This window comes from Colius striatus, chromosome 22 (assembly GCF_028858725.1).
Source record: "Colius striatus isolate bColStr4 chromosome 22, bColStr4.1.hap1, whole genome shotgun sequence".
Classification (NCBI taxonomy): Eukaryota; Metazoa; Chordata; class Aves; order Coliiformes; family Coliidae; genus Colius; species Colius striatus.
In genome coordinates, this window is record NC_084780.1 from 2,196,658 (window position 1) to 2,211,791 (window position 15,134).

Here is a 15,134-nt window from a genome sequence, read left to right on the forward strand (position 1 = left end):
CTGGGCAGGGGCTGCCAGCCGTCCCTGTTCATTGCTGGGCACTCTGGGAGCTGGCGCTGCCCCCTCAGCTGCAGCAGTGCATTTGGGGAAGGGATTTGGGGGACACGTGCCCCTGTAAACACGCTCATAACAGGCACCAGGCGTTGATCTGAAGAAGTGATCTTTACAACTTTCCTGTTGTTCCTTGTTGCATCTTTCTCTCACCACCGCTATTCACGTCTTTTCGACATGGCAGCTGAACGCCGCTTCTCTTCCCACGCTCGGGGAATCCGCAGCCGCTGTTCGCAGCGTTTGGTTCGTGTTCCTCTGAGCCCGGCGGCAAGGGCGGCGCGTGCCCGAGGGGCGGGGCCGCTCGCTCATTGGTGCTCTCGCCGGAGGGGCGGGGCGGGCCGCCGGCTGCTTCTCCTCCGATTGGTGCTCCCGCCGGAGGGGCGGGGAGATCGCTGAGCGCCGCTCTCTGATTGGTTGTCTCGCCAGCAGGGCGGGACGGGCGGGCTCCTCTCTCTCGGGGCCCGGCCGCAGCGCTGGAAATCCCTTCGGCGGCGGCCGCGAGCGGGGCCGTGCGGAGCGTGACGAGGAGCGGCGGTCCGTGAGCGCTGTGGATTACTGCTTCATCCAAGAGGTCGGAGCCGCATCAAGGTGTGTCCCGGGGGTGCGGGCACGGCGCAGGGCCCTGCGGAGCCGTGCCGAGCCGTGCCGGGCCGGGCCGAGACGTGCCGTACCGTGCCGTGCGGAGCCGAGCCGTGCGGAGCCGTGCCGTGCCGTGCGGAGCCGTGCCGAGCCGTGCCATGCCGTGCGGAGCCGTGCCGTGCGGAGCCGTGCCGTGCGGAGCCGAGCCGTGCGGAGCCGTGCGGAGCCGTGCCGTGCCGTGCGGAGCCGTTTTCACCCATCTGCTCTCTCCTAGGAAGCCTTGCCCTACAAGCCCTACTTCTGTGTTGCTACCCAGAAGGTGAGGAGGGGACCCTGGGAGGGCTGAGCTCCCCAGAGGAGGGGACGGCAGATCCCTGGGGAGCTCAAGACCCCCTGGGCATCCTGCTTTGGGAAAGTCTTCTCCCAGGGGACGGAGCCGTGGTGCTGGGCCCTGGGGTCTCTCGGCAGGGCTGCGAGCGAGAAGCGTCCTCCTTCCTCTCCAAGAAATTCCAAGGGAAGATTGCGAAGCTGGAGACTGTTCCCAAAGAAGATTTGGACCTGGTCTGTATTCCTTTGTGCTCTGAGTAATGTTCAAGGTTCAGAAACCCCCTCACACCTCTAGTGAAGTAGGAGGAGATGGAGGAGTGGAGGGAAACTGCACTTCAGTGTCCTACCGTTGCTCATGGTGTCTCTCAGAAATGGGTTGGTGATGGCTGGTTACTTACCAGTAGTGATTACTTTCCTCTCCTTGAGCACATCAGCTTGTGCACAGTATGTTCAAGACAATTGCAGGAATTAAAGGACGAGTGAGGGAGGAGATGCTGTGGGAGGGGGATGCTGCACGTGCTTCCTTCTCATTCCAGGGGAAATGCTGCCTGTGGTCCTTGTGCAGGCAGCAGGGCTGGCTGGTTCCTCATTATGCAGCTCTTGTGCTCTTCCCTGACGTGCTCCCCAGAATCAATTCGTGATGCTTGACTCTTCCACCTGTTGGCACCTTTTTTGTGGCCAAGTTTTCTACCTGAATCAGTCTTGTCTGCCTTCCTCACCCTGTCTTATGGTGGCCATCCCTCAGTATGCATCCCCCCTAAGCTAACGTTATCTTGCTGCTTTACAGCCAAACCACTTGGTAGGCCTGAAGAGGAACAACATCAAGCTGTCCTTCGACACGGTGGATGAGCTGGTGAAGGTGAGGAAGGAGATCTCACCTGCTGTAAGGAAGGACAGAGAGCGAGACGCTGCGAGCGACGTCTACGCAGCCACGTTGGCAAGGTGGGAGCTCTGCCTCAGGTGGCCAGTCTGTCACTCATCTTAATAATTAGGCTCCCTTGATTAGTTCTTAGCTTTTCTCGGAGAGGTGCTGTCCTGCCTGGGGTCTGACCCAAGCTACCCGTCTCCAAGGTGGTTCTTCCATCTCAGTGCTGCACATCAAGAGGTCCCAGAGCCTCAGGGATGTGATGTGCTGTGCTGGGGGTGTCTGAGAGGTACTGGGCAATTTATTTCTAGCTGGGACTAAACAAGAAAAGAGCCCAACAAACATTTTTGGACAGGGAACTGCTGGAGAGAGGCCAGTGCAGGGCCATCAAGATGCTGAGGGGACTGGAGCATCTTCCTTCTGAGGAAAGGCTGCAGGAGCTGGGGCTGTTTGGAGAAGAGGAGACCGAGGGGGGAGCTCATTAACATTGACAAATATCTCACTGGTGGGTGTCAGGAGGTTGGGGCAGCACTTTTTTCTGTTGTATCAAGTGACAGGACAAGGGGTGATGGGATGAAGCTGGAACACAACAAGTTCCATTGAAACATAAGGAAAAGCTCTTTTCCCTCTTTCAGTGAGGGAGCCCTGGCCCAGGCTGCCCAGGGACGGTGTGGAGGCCCTTGGAGGTCTTCAGACCCACCTGGACACGTTCCTGGACACTGATCTAGGTGGGAGCTGCTTTGGCACGGGGATGGGACTCTAAAGGTTCCTTCAAACCCCCACCACGCTGTGATTCTATGAGTCTGTGATTTTCTGTCTGAATAAGAGGCCAGGCACTTGTTCAGAGGGTTGGAAACCTTGTTGCAGGAAGAAAAAAAAAGAAAGAAATTTTGGTTTAAAGGTCAACCAGAATATAGACATGAAAAGTTCAGCCCTCTCTCTGGTATCCTGGCCTTGAAGTGTGATTCCAGTTGGAACCTGAGGAAGAAGAATCAAGTGAGTTGAGGGCTTCCCTGCTCACCCAGAAGGTGTACTGTCCCTCTCTGAGGGGCTTCCTGGGATGCCTCATTCTGCTTAGGCTCAGTGCACAGAATCTGAAGGGCTGGAAAGGACCTGGAAAGCTCATCCAGTGCAACCCCCCTGCCAGAGCAGCACCACCTAGAGTAGGGCACACAGGAACACATCCAGCTGGGCTTGAATGTCTCCAGAGAAGGAGACTCCACAGCCCCTCTGGGCAGCCCCTTCCAGTGCTCCCTCACCTCTGCAGGGAAGGAGTTTGTCCTTGTGTTTCTCTGGAACCTCTTCTGTTGCAGCTTGTCCCTGTTGCCCCTTGTCCTATCAGTGGCCTTCCCTGAGCACAGCCTGGCTCCATCCTCCTCACACCCACCCTTGATGCATTTGTAACCATGAATGAGCTCACCCCTCAGGCTCCTCCAAGCTGCAGAGCCCCAGCTCCCTCAGCCTTTCAGCACAAGGCAGATGCTCCACCCCATCATTGTGTCCCTGTGCTGAGCTCTCTCCAGCAGCTCCCAGTCCTGGCACTGAGGGGCTCAGAGCTGGACACAATATTCCAGATGTGGTCTCACGAGTGCAGAGCAGAGCAGAGAGGGAGCAGAACCTCTCGTAACCTACAGCACACAGCCCTTCTCATTTACCCCAGGATGCCATTGGGCTTCTTGGCCACAAGTGCCATGCTTATAAACCAAACACTGTAGGACCTGTTGGTGATACAGGGACGTGTGGGTCTTGCCTGCCTGTGCCTCTAAGCAGACACAAGTCACAAATGTGAGAAGGGCTGAATTTGGTCAGGAGCATGGGCTGTGGGTGCTGTGTGCCCTGGGGTTGCCTCTGAGCACAGATGGTGACTGCATGGTGGGGAAGTGTTTGCCATTCTGCCCCTGAGTCCTGGTGCTGGTTGCTGGGGATGTGGGGCCATGCCCTCTGGTAAGGCAGCTGCTTTGTGGGGCTCTTTGCAGTGCTCTGAGTGGAGGTAGCCTGAGCACAGAGGAAGAAGGGGCTTCCAGAGAGGTTGCCAGCCAGATGGACAACATTGTGGATATGTGGGAGTACGACGTTCCCTACCACGTTCGTCTCTCCATTGACCTGAAGATCCACGTGGTGAGCAGGGATCAGGGAAGCAGGAGGAGCTTTGCTGTCCTGCTGCTGTTCTCCTGTAGCCCAGGCAGGGCAGAAATGTTTTGTCTCCGGGCAAAGGTGTCAGTGACAATGAGTTTGTGTGTAAAGCTTAGTCATAGAGTCATAGAATGGTGGGGACTGGAAGGGACCTTTAGAGCTCATCCAGTCCAACCCCCTGCAGAAGCAGGTTCACCTAGATCAGGTCACACAGGAACGTGTCCAGGTGGGTCTTGAAGACCCACCTCTGGGCATCCTGTGCCAGTGCTCTGTCCTGTACTGCTGGGCCTTCTCCTTGCTTAATGATGTGCAAAGAAGTGAAATGACTGCTGAGCAGCCACAGTTTGAGCTTTTCTTCCGGGCTGCATTTAATTTGTGCAGCTTTTTTCCCAGCAGCCAAGCGCTGAGGCTGGGGGAGGGCCCACAAGGGAGGCCTTCAGTAGGATTGGGGGGTTTGTTTGCAGCTTTGTGCCCAGCCAGGAGCTGGCCCCACGGTGAAGCCCTGTCTACCCTCTCTCGACAGGCTCACAGGTACAACGTGCGGTGCCGGGGCAACACCTTCCCCCCCAGAATCATCCGTCGGGACGATTTGGGGGAGCGGCCGGTGAGCACCAGGCCGGGCGAGCTGCTGGGGTCACACCGTGGTGCACAGCAGGACAGCTTTGCTTCTGGGCTTGGGTAGTGATTTGGGGGTTGATAAAGCAGTAGAACAGTTACTGGCTAGGGTCTGCTTAGCTTGGTGGGCTAGCAGCAGGCTTCAGCAGAATTGCTCTGAAGTCACCTGCAGAACACTCTGTAACGGCTTTGGTCCCCGCTCAGGATCCCGTCGTTCTCGCCTTTGACACTGAAACTACCAAACTGCCTTTGAAGTTTCCTGATGCAGAGACAGACCAGATCATGATGATCTCCTACATGATTGATGGGCAGGTAAGGGACAGCAGAGTGGGTTCCTCCATGCTGCAGCAGCAAAGCCAGGGAGCAGGCCAGCGTTTTGCTTCCAACCCAGCTCGCTCCAGGCTTTCCGTGCTGCCGCCTGCTTGGTGTGTGGCTGTGGAAGTGAAAGTCTGAATGATTCATAAGGTATTTAGTTTCATGGTGCCCAGCTCATGGTGGTGGTGCTCCTCTGAGGGAGCAGCAGTAACCTGGAGAGCACAAGGACAACTACTCTGCTTCCCATGTTGAGTGGCTGATGGCCAGTGATGGTTCAGCACGCTCCCAAACAGTTGTTCCCCATAAGTTGTTCTCCATAAGCTCTGGCTTTCACAAGGAAAGTGAACCATCATTTGGACATTTTTTGTGTTGCTCACAAGCCAAGGCCTTCTGACTGCCTCCTTGTCACCTCCCTAGGGCTACCTGATCACAAACAGGAAGATTGTCTCTGAGGATATTGAGGACTTTGAGTTCACTCCCAAGCCAGAGTACGAGGGTCCGTTTTGTGTCTTTAATGAACCAGATGAGGTAAGTCAGTTCTGCCCAGTAGATTTTGTTTTTTACCTGCCTGGGGCTCTTGTGGGCCAAAGAGCAGTGGTTGCTTGGTTGGCTGCCTCCCTGGGGAATGTGGTGGGTCTGGCAGGGTTGGGCATGCTTTTGTTCTCAGCAATAAGGGTAAGAGAGGTCAGGTTTGGGCTAAGTGGGGAGGAGAGGGGAAGGGTGGAGTCACCTGTGGTATCCACCACCTCTCCATGAGGAAATTAAGTGTACTTATGTATATTTTCTACTCTTCTGTTTCATCCTAGGCTCATCTGATCCAGAGGTGGTTTGAACATGTCCAGGAGACCAAACCCAACATCATTGTCACATATAATGGAGACTTCTTTGACTGGTAAGATCATGAATGAAAACTAAGCTGGCAAGGTGTCACCTCAACTGTTGGGCAGGGTTGGGCACCAGCCTTGACGTCCTTCCATGGCCCACAGAACACTGACAGTGTGTGATCTGTGCTGTCTGGCCAGTCTGAGCACCTCACCAAAACCTGTGGTGACTGACTTGGGAATGAGAGTTTCTGTAGAGTCTCATCCACCCAGCTGAGCTGCTTGAAACCCTTGTCAACGTGGCAGCGTTGGTGTATGGATGAGTCCAGTCTAGGGAGAGGCTCAAAAGAGACCTGGAGGATATGTGTGCAGGCAAGCTTTTGGGAAGCAGGGGGAGAGAGACCGTGTGCCTGTACCTCCTGCTGGAGGACAGAAGCAAACAGCATCACCTCATGCTGCAATTCTGTCCTGCAGGAAGTTTTGCCTGTGGCCAGAATCACAGAAAAATTGCCTGATAAATTCCTTAGGTAGTTTGTTATCGAGCAGTTGTGAAACTGTTGTTGGAGATGAAGGGAAATGACTGTTCTGTTCCTTCTCTTCATGTTGTCTCTCTCCCCAGGCCCTTTGTGGAAGCGAGAGCAGCAGCTCATGGAATTAATATGTATCGGGAAATTGGATTTCAAAAGGACAGCCAGGGAGAGTACAAAGCATCCCAGTGCATCCACATGGACTGTGTGAGGTACCAAATGCTGCCTCTCTGATATAGAATTGCATCTTGACTCCTTGAATTTCTGTAAAATACCTATGCTTGTGTTTGAGAACCATCATCCTTCTGTCTGTTGGCAGCTCTTGTGTGTTGCACCTCCACAGGCTGGCATGATAGTCTATTTTTTGACTGTGCTGCTTCCCCTTGGCATTTTGCACACCACAGAAGCTGCCAAGCCTTCTCTGTGAAGGGCTGCCAGGGCTGTCTCTCTGCCTGCAGCCTGCTGGTGGCTGTCCTCTTGTGTTTGAGGACTGACTGAGGGAGTGAGGAAGGGGCCGTGTCCTGACCCAACAGCCTCCTGGCACAGCCAAAAGAGGAAGTAACACATTATGCATACATGAGAGAGAGAGAGAGACAAGTTGGGATATTTTATGTGGGTTTTTTCCACTGGAGCAGTGTCTGGGCTTTGGAGAGTGACTGGCTGCCCTGGTGGCATCTCCTCCAGGGGTTTAATCTTTATCTTAAAGCCACTGAGGGAACTGGATGGTGGTAATTCTGAGAGTTGCTGATGGTATAGATAGTGAGGTTTGTCCTGCTTGGGATTTAAGTGCATTGGTAGAGATGCAGGATAAGTAAAGCTGGGCAACCTCTTACTCCACTGCATGTAAATGCTCAGCTCTTGGCTGTCTTTACGAGGTCCCCTTTGCAATCCAGGTGCCATTTGCAAGCCTGTGCCCTTTTTCTAGGATTGATTTCTCTGCAGAAACTGCTCTTTTCATAATTCTGTCCAGGTGGGTGAAGAGAGACAGTTACCTCCCAGTGGGAAGTCACAACCTGAAAGCAGCAGCTAAAGCAAAGCTGAGTTACGACCCCGTGGAGCTGGACACCGAAGAGATGTGCCAGATGGCTGCAGAGGAGCCTCAGGTAATGCTGTGCTGTGTCTCCTCTGAGAAACTGCAATACGAGCCTAGAGCAGCTGCAATATGGTTTATTGAATCTTAAAGTATTACAAAAAGGATTACCAAAAGAAGTATGAATGCAGTGGGTTTTGAGACATTAACTCAGTGTGTGTCCCCAAACTGCTGGTGCCTTGGAAGCACTCGAGCTTGTGGGGAGGAAGAGCGGCATCTTTTGAGGTGGTTTGAGCACTGGCATTGCACTCTGTGTTTTCTGTATTTATTTCCATCAGTGTGAGGTGGAAGGCACCACCTGAAACAGAAACACCACACAGAGCCATGACTTGCTGGAGTGACAAGAAATAGGCTTAGTTCTCTGGGTGTTGCGGGCAGAGGATTTCTGCTGAAGCCCTGGAGCAGCCTCCTGACTCCCAGATGGGGCACGCTCTGTGCTGTGAGCTCATCCTCCTGTGTTTCCTCTCATTCAGAGCTGACAGGTTGCTGTGTCATTAGAGCTAGAGCAGGATGTCCAGAAACAAACAAGTTCTTCTTTGCAAACTAGGATATGGAGAGATACACCTTTTCCCTTCTTCCTGCTGACATGATCATGTGCAGCAGGAGGCAGTGAGAGATTCTTTATTGTCATTGAGCTGTTCTGTCTCATGTGACTGGGATTAATTTGCCTCACCCTTCCCCAACAGACCCTGGCCACCTATTCAGTGTCTGATGCAGTTGCCACCTACTACATGTACATGAAGTATGTGCACCCTTTCATTTTCACCCTGTGCATCACCATCATCCCCATGGAGCCTGACGAGGTGGGTGCATTCCTGAAATGATCCTTTCTTTGCTAGCAGAGTGTTGTCTCTCACAGTGCTGGGCCATGGACCACGTTCCCACTGCCAATGCACTTTCCCATGTGAGGCAAGGAGGGTGGCTTTGGAGGCTACTCCTTTCTCTCCACAGCCCTGTGGTATTTTGGGAGAGGTGCTGAAGAGTAAAAGACCTAAGTGTTGGCAGTACAGGGCTGAAGCAAGAAAGTGTGACTGCTGCTCCATGCTCAGCCAGGTTTACTTGCAGTCATGGTCATGCAAAGCTGGGTCTCCTCATGGCTGTTGTCAGCTGTAGGGAGGTTGGTTAGGAAGCTCTCTGTGCTGTGTGGTTGAAATGTCCCTCTGTCCTCACCTGGCTTAGCTTACAAAGGTATTTGACAGTAGAGTAGTGTCAGGAGCTGATGGCAGCAGGGATCTGGAGGTCTCTGTGCTGTCTGTAGCATGCTGTCCTCCCAGCCAACACGAAGGAATCAGTGTTGCACCACCTGAAGCCATCTGGCTTGCTGATGTGGCTGGTACACCAGTGCTCACCAGTGCCGGTACAGTGCTTCTGACTGAATCACAGGATGATTTGGGTTGGAAGAGACTTTCAAAGATATGTGATGCAACCCCCATGCCATGGGCAGGGACACCTTTTAACTACTTCACTTCTAGGGACAGGACATCCACAGTTTCTGTGGGCAACCTGTTCCAGTGCCTCACCACCCTCAGTGTGAAGAGTTTCTTCCCTGTATCTAATATAAATCTACTCTTTGGGTTCAAAAGCTGTCTTTGATGCCTCTTCTGCAGGTGTTAAGGAAAGGATCTGGGACACTGTGCGAGGCACTGCTGATGGCTCAGGCCTATCACGCCAACATCATCTTCCCCAACAAGCAGGAGCAGGAATTCAACAAGCTGACAGACGATGGGCACGTGCTGGACTCGGAGACCTACCTGCGAGGCCACGTGGAAGCTCTGGAATCTGGGCTCTTCCGCAGTGACATCCCCTGCCGCTTCAGAATGGTGAGGGCCACGCAGCCCAGGCCTGTCCCCACAGACTGGGGAGGGAGGAATTACCCTCCCCTGGCCTTGCTGTATGTCCCCACTGGGCTTGGGCAGCAGCTGTCGTACTTGAGGACAGCTGGAGCACCTGAAGTTGTGTGGAGCTGGGCTGGGAAGGAGTGGAGCACGCTTCCCAATGGCCACCAGTGCTTCACTGGGAGGGCAAGTGGCTCGTGAGTCACATACTGGAGGCAAGCCAGGCCCTGTTGACAGCAAGGGAGAGTGGCCACGTGGGGCTTTGGTTTTGAGTTCTTGGAAGATATGTCTGTGTCCCCTTGGAGTCCTGTCCTCCCTCTGTGCTTCTCACACCCAAACTAAGCTGCTTCTGAACCCTTCCTGAGTGTCTTTTACCTGGTTGTGGGTCACACTGCCATCTCTTATCACCTTCCCCTGTGCTGCTTTGTACCTGTGTTGTGTCCACAGTTGTCAGAGGCAGCCCTGCTCACTGCTCTGTAATGCTCAGTGTGGGCTGTTTCAGTGGGTCTTGTCTGGTCATTGTCTTGTCTAATCTGTGTGTTTAAATGCACACAGAGCATTTAAAAGGATCTGGCCCAAGTCTGAATCTCTGGAGCCTTGCAGCAGCCAGCATGAGATCATGAGGGGTGCTGCCCTACCAAACACAAATGCAACCAGCTGCTCATTACCTGCCCTTGTCTCTTCCCTTTGTTACTTTTTTGCTGTTTTGACCCAGTGTCAGTGCTCCAGACCCTGCCTCTGCTTCCACGTGCTGCCTTGTGCTGCAGGGCCCTGCTTAGGGCTCCCCAGGCCAGGCTGGAACACAGGCAGCAGGGCAGGAGCTGCAGGCAGGGATAGCTGCCTGTGATCTCAGTGCTCTCCCCATGTACCTGCAGAATCCTGCTGCCTTTGACTTCCTGGTGCAGTATGTGGAGAAGACACCGCAACACGCCGTTGAGGAGGAGGAGAGTTTGCCTTTGGACCAAGTCACCAACTTCCAGGAGGTATGTCAGCTGTGACACAACTGGGCTTGACAGGGAGGACTAAGCTGCGGCTTTAAAGTGTGTGTTTAGGCCCATTTTGTGCTCTATGGAGAAGAGAGACCAAGCCCCCATCTATGGGCACCTACAGAGTAGTTGGTATTTAGGGATGCTATGAGCAGCTGTTGCCTCCACCAGCCCCAGCCAGCACCTGCAGGAGCCCAGGCCTGGGATCTGGGGTCTCTGCTCTGGCTGAGGGATGCAGTTCCTGCTTTTCCCTTTGCAAGTCCAGTCAGGAGCAAAGCTCTGAGAGAGCTGGGAAGGGATTTAGTAAGAGGTAAGTATCAAATATTCTCAGTACTCATGTTTCTTTTGTTTTACTAAAGGTCCCAGAGGCAGTGGCGTAACTTCAGCAACCTGTATTTTCAATAAGAGCTGAACAAACCAAGCAGACCCACCTCTGGGGCTGAACAAATCAGGTGCCTCTGCAGTCACTTCTGGACAAGCAGCAGCCAGAAGAGGAGCGTTGTTTTTCTGGGAGGTGATGGAAGGAGTTGGATAAGACAGAAGTGACCATGCAGACCCCAAGGTCAGTGAGGGAAGAGAGGAGGAGGTGTGCTGGAGCAGAGAGTATGGTTCTTTAAACTGAAGCACTTGGCTGGGGGAGGCTGTGAAATGGCAAAGTGTGTGCCATCCCACCTAACACAGAAACAGGTCAGGGAAAGAAATGCAGCCATGAGCTCAGCTGCACACCAAGCTGAGAAGCAGAAGGCTGAATGTCTAAGACGGGAGGATCACCTTGCACCCAGACAGGGAAACCTGTCTGCTCGAGTGAGCCCCTGTGTTGCCTGTTCACCATGGCACGCAGCCTGAGGAGAGAGCAGCAGGAGCTGGAGATGTGGGTGCAGATGCAGGGCCATGATCTCAGTGCAGTTACACAGGCACCTGCTTTGCCATTTTGCACCCTGACTGCCTTCCTGAAAAACTAGAGACTGAAGGCGATTGACCCTCCTGCCCTGTGAGGCACCAGAGGCTTGCACAAGAAGCACCAACACATCACGACAGTGGGGTGTTCTTGTGGAACATCCTCAGGACCATCCCACAACTGTCTGTGGCTCAGTGGATTCAGAAGCAAAGAGCTGCATATGACACTGGCTCCTGTTCCAGATGAAGCACCGCAACAGCCGTCTCCCTGTTCCTTTGCCCCCACATCCTTTGGGCCGAGTCCTTGGCTGTGTGGCACAAGGAGAAAAGGTCCCAACAGGAAAGGGCACCTGCTGCCAGTACATCCTGCCTGGGCCAGGCAGGGACTCTGGCAGCAGAGTGCCAAGCCCGAGTGTGGAGCCAGGACGGTGTACACGGTGCCTCTGGGTGCTGAGGGATATGCTGTACCCCTGTGCACGAGCTGAGGAGTCAGCAGAGCCCAGCCCTGCAGCACTGAGTGCCACTGCTCCATTTTTTCCCTTCCAAAACAGATTTTCCCCTCCAAAATCTTCATTTGGGATTGTACACTCTTGTTTGAGGCTCCAAAGGTGCTTTTTTAAGACTCCCACCTGTCACTTTTAAGGCTCCAAGCTGCATCTTGAGTGTTCAAAGGTGCCTTTTTACAGGCCAAACTCATCTTTTAGGCATTGAAGTCTCATTTCTAAATGAGTCAAAAGCTTTGATTCTTGTGTGGAAAGTTTCATTTTTAGGGCAGATATCATAAATTTTAGGATCCAAATCTGTCATTTATTATACACAACATTTCCTTAGAGTCCATGTGTTCATTCCTTTAGAGTCTGAACCCTTGTTTGTAGGGCACAAAGCCTCCTTTTAGCATCCAAACCCCAACTGGCAGCATCCAAATGCTCATTTTCACTTCCTAAATCCTCATGGTAATCACCAAAGCCTCATTTTTATAGTCCAAAGCCTCATCTCTCCCTCACCAAACATCTTTATCCGGCTCCAAAGACACTTTTCTAGTAGTCAAAGCCTCATAAAAAATGAGGGTTTGAAACCAACACAGGAGGTTCTGGCTCTCCAAAATCAGGCTTTGGGGGCAAAAACTGAGGGTCAGGGCACTCAGGATGTGGTTTTGGCGAGGAAAAAAAAGGAGCAACAGGATGCTCAATGCGAGGCCTTGGATCCTGAAAATGAGGTGGGGGAGGGAGGGGAGGGGGGGGGGAACTGAGGCCCCAGAGCCCCTCACACCCCTTGTGACACAAGGTGAGGGGCCTGAGGGGGAAGCTCCAGGACGAGCCAATGGCGATGATCTGGGCTGTGAGGTCACAGAGCCCCACGTTTCCACATCATACTATGTCGAGCTGAGCTACAGCCACAGCTCAGTACTGCCAGCAGCAGTGGCAGTAGCGGCAACACTGATACAAGTATAGGCAGCTGTGACCCCCATGAACATCCTTATACTCCTGTTCCTGCTGGGAGCCCAGGGTGCCCAGGCAGCTCCGTGGCGACCACGGCAATCAGGTGAGCAGGTAGGTGACGGGCTGGCAGCAAGAGGTGGCAGCGGGGCTGGGGCCGTGGTGGGGCAGGGCCAGGGGAGCAGCGGGGCTGGCCACTCCGTGAACAAGCAGAAGGCACATCCCTGCAGGGAGGCACAGCAGGTCAGTGTTACTGTAATAGAATTTTCTGGAGGAATAGTCGTGCTCAGAACCAGGGTCAGAAACTGTCCCAGAGCAATCTCTGAACTGCTCTGTCCAGGGGCAGCATTACCCAGGGCAAGAGCTGCAGGGCAAGAGCTGCAGGGCAAGGCCTGGCAAGATCCCCCAGGAGCAATTCTCCCCTCAGCTGAGTCTCTGCGCTACCTCTGGCTTTCAGTCTAGGGAACAGCTTTCCTTGGGAGATGTTTCCTGGGGAACAGCATTCCTGCTCCAGCCCTGCAGTGCTGTCCTTGGGCAAAGCCAGGTCTCCAACACACAGCCCCAGCCCACAAGCAGGGGAACAGACCGGGGAAAGTCCATGGTCTGGAAATGGTACTTGGAGTGTTTCCAGGTGCCAATCAGTCAGGCCCCTCTAGAGCTGTGGAAGTCTCCCTCCATGCCTGGGTCTCACACCATTACCAGAGCCCCTCCAGGCCTTGCAGGTAACTAGTAAGAAGGAGATCACAGTCCTTAATGGAAATGTGTTTAATTGCAGCTGTGCCTAAAGGCAATGACCACATCAGTTCTCAGCTGGATCATGGGCAGGAAAATCAATGGAATCCCACAGGTATGTTGCATCTGGGTTTTAATATTCAGTTCATAGCTAATTTCACTATGTAATTTCCTGACCAGGGCTCAGATGTGCAGGAAAGCAGAGAGGGAATTGGGGGGCTCCATGGTGCCCTGGGGGCAAAGCTCTTTGCCAGCCTCTCCCTGCTGCGCTGCTTTCAGTGCCTAATGCAAAGCCAGTGGACTCCCTCGGTGTGAGGTCAGAGCTGCTGTGAGTTCCAGGGAGTGCTTCCTATGCACAGATTGCATTGGGCGAGCACGGCGCAGGCTCCCAGGACCTACAGGGTGCTCCTGAGTGGGATGGAGAGACGAGTGCCATGGAGCAGTGCCGCCTTTTCACGGCGTTTTGCTTCTTCCCTGGAGAGCTGCTGGCTCCAAGCCCAAATACGAGCCAGGGGTCTCCTGTGGGTGTAAGGACACGGCCCTGCAGGGCGAGGGCTACGCCATGGCGTGAGCCTCTCTCATGTTGGGCTCTTCTGCTGTTGGGTGAATGTCCCAGTGGATGATGGAAGCTTCTCCTCGGTGTTTGGTTGCAGATGTGGCTCCAGTTCCTGCTCTGGAACCCACTGTGTATCCCAGCAGTCAGTGCTCTGTCTTGAGTGACTGCACAGACTAAACACTAATATCCATATATTATTAATCAGAAATTTAACTGCACTCATTCTGTTGAGGTCTTGAAAGAGCTGGGAAGAAACCTGAAGCAGAAAACCATTCTGAGACGTTTAATGAGATTGTGAAAAGATTTATGGAAAACGTGGCAAAGGCAGGAAATGGTGGGTAAATCTGTCCCTGAACCAAAAGCCTTGGGAAGCTGAGGGTTTATATGCTCCACAGCCTGGTCCAGCCCCTTGTTCTCCTGGGTGTCTGAGACCTCTCACTGAACCCTCAAGGTGAAGGACAGCTGGGAGCTGCAGCCTGAGCTTGAGGCCGGGCTCATAACCAAAAGGCAGCTGCAATGAAGGGCTCTGAGCTCAGCCTCGGCTGGTTTGGCTTTCTGTTCCTAGTTTTCTTTTAGAAAACATGGCTCTGATTTTTGATTGGAATTGGGGGACTTTTGGATCCGCATTGACACTTGTGAACGTGCCCAGAATATCAGGTGTTTTATTTTCCTTTCTTGGTGAATCTCTCAATATGTGACGAACACTTCTCCTGGGCATTTGGTTGCAGATGTGACACCACCTCCTGAGATGAATCCAGCACTGGAACCTACCTTGACACCCACTGGTGAGTGCTCTGTCTGTAGTGACATCACAGACTAAACGTTGTTTTCCATATTTTGTTACTGAGAAACTTTGCTTAATTCTTTCTCATCAGGTTCTGGAACAGATGAGAAGACAGCTAAACCAGAAAAATCTCCTCAGTTCTTCAGTGACGTCATCAAGAAATTCATGGAAAACATGGGAAAACCAGGAAATGGTGGGTAAATATATCACCCCAAAACTGAAGCCTTGGGAAGCTGAGGGTTTAGATCCAGGCATGGCCATGCTGTAGTTGTGACTCCTCCAATGTGTGATGGACACTTCTCCTGGGTGTTTGCTTGCAGATGCAGCTCCAGCTCCTGAGATGGATCCTGAACTGGCAGCCACTTTGCAAACCAGCAGTGAGTGGTCATTTTCCATATTATTTTCAGTGAGGAATGTAGCTCAGTACTTTCTGGTAAAGTCCTCAAAGAGGCAAGTAGAAAGCAGAAACAGGAAAATCTTCCCAGCTGTCTTCAAGCCCTTGGGGAAATCCTGCAGGAACTGGACAACGGCCTGAGACAGAGATGGGTTGTGTCCGTGTTGCTCACGGGGCGGCTGGTCAAAGCG

General features: G+C 53.2%; 1 protein-coding gene across 1 annotated transcript; it reads left to right on the forward strand.

Moving 5' to 3' along the window:
- The first annotated feature begins 228 nt into the window (after positions 1-228).
- On the forward strand, positions 229-11,139 carry LOC133627572 (DNA polymerase epsilon catalytic subunit A-like). The gene is made up of 16 exons (XM_062013852.1): positions 229-362; positions 481-643; positions 905-949; positions 1,099-1,191; positions 1,745-1,899; positions 3,799-3,940; positions 4,479-4,559; positions 4,775-4,882; positions 5,303-5,413; positions 5,692-5,777; positions 6,326-6,445; positions 7,204-7,336; positions 8,010-8,126; positions 8,931-9,143; positions 10,034-10,141; positions 11,107-11,139. Exons 1-16 carry the CDS (start codon positions 229-231, stop codon positions 11,137-11,139), a joined length of 1,842 nt encoding a protein of 613 aa, XP_061869836.1.
- The last annotated feature ends 3,995 nt before the right edge of the window (positions 11,140-15,134 follow it).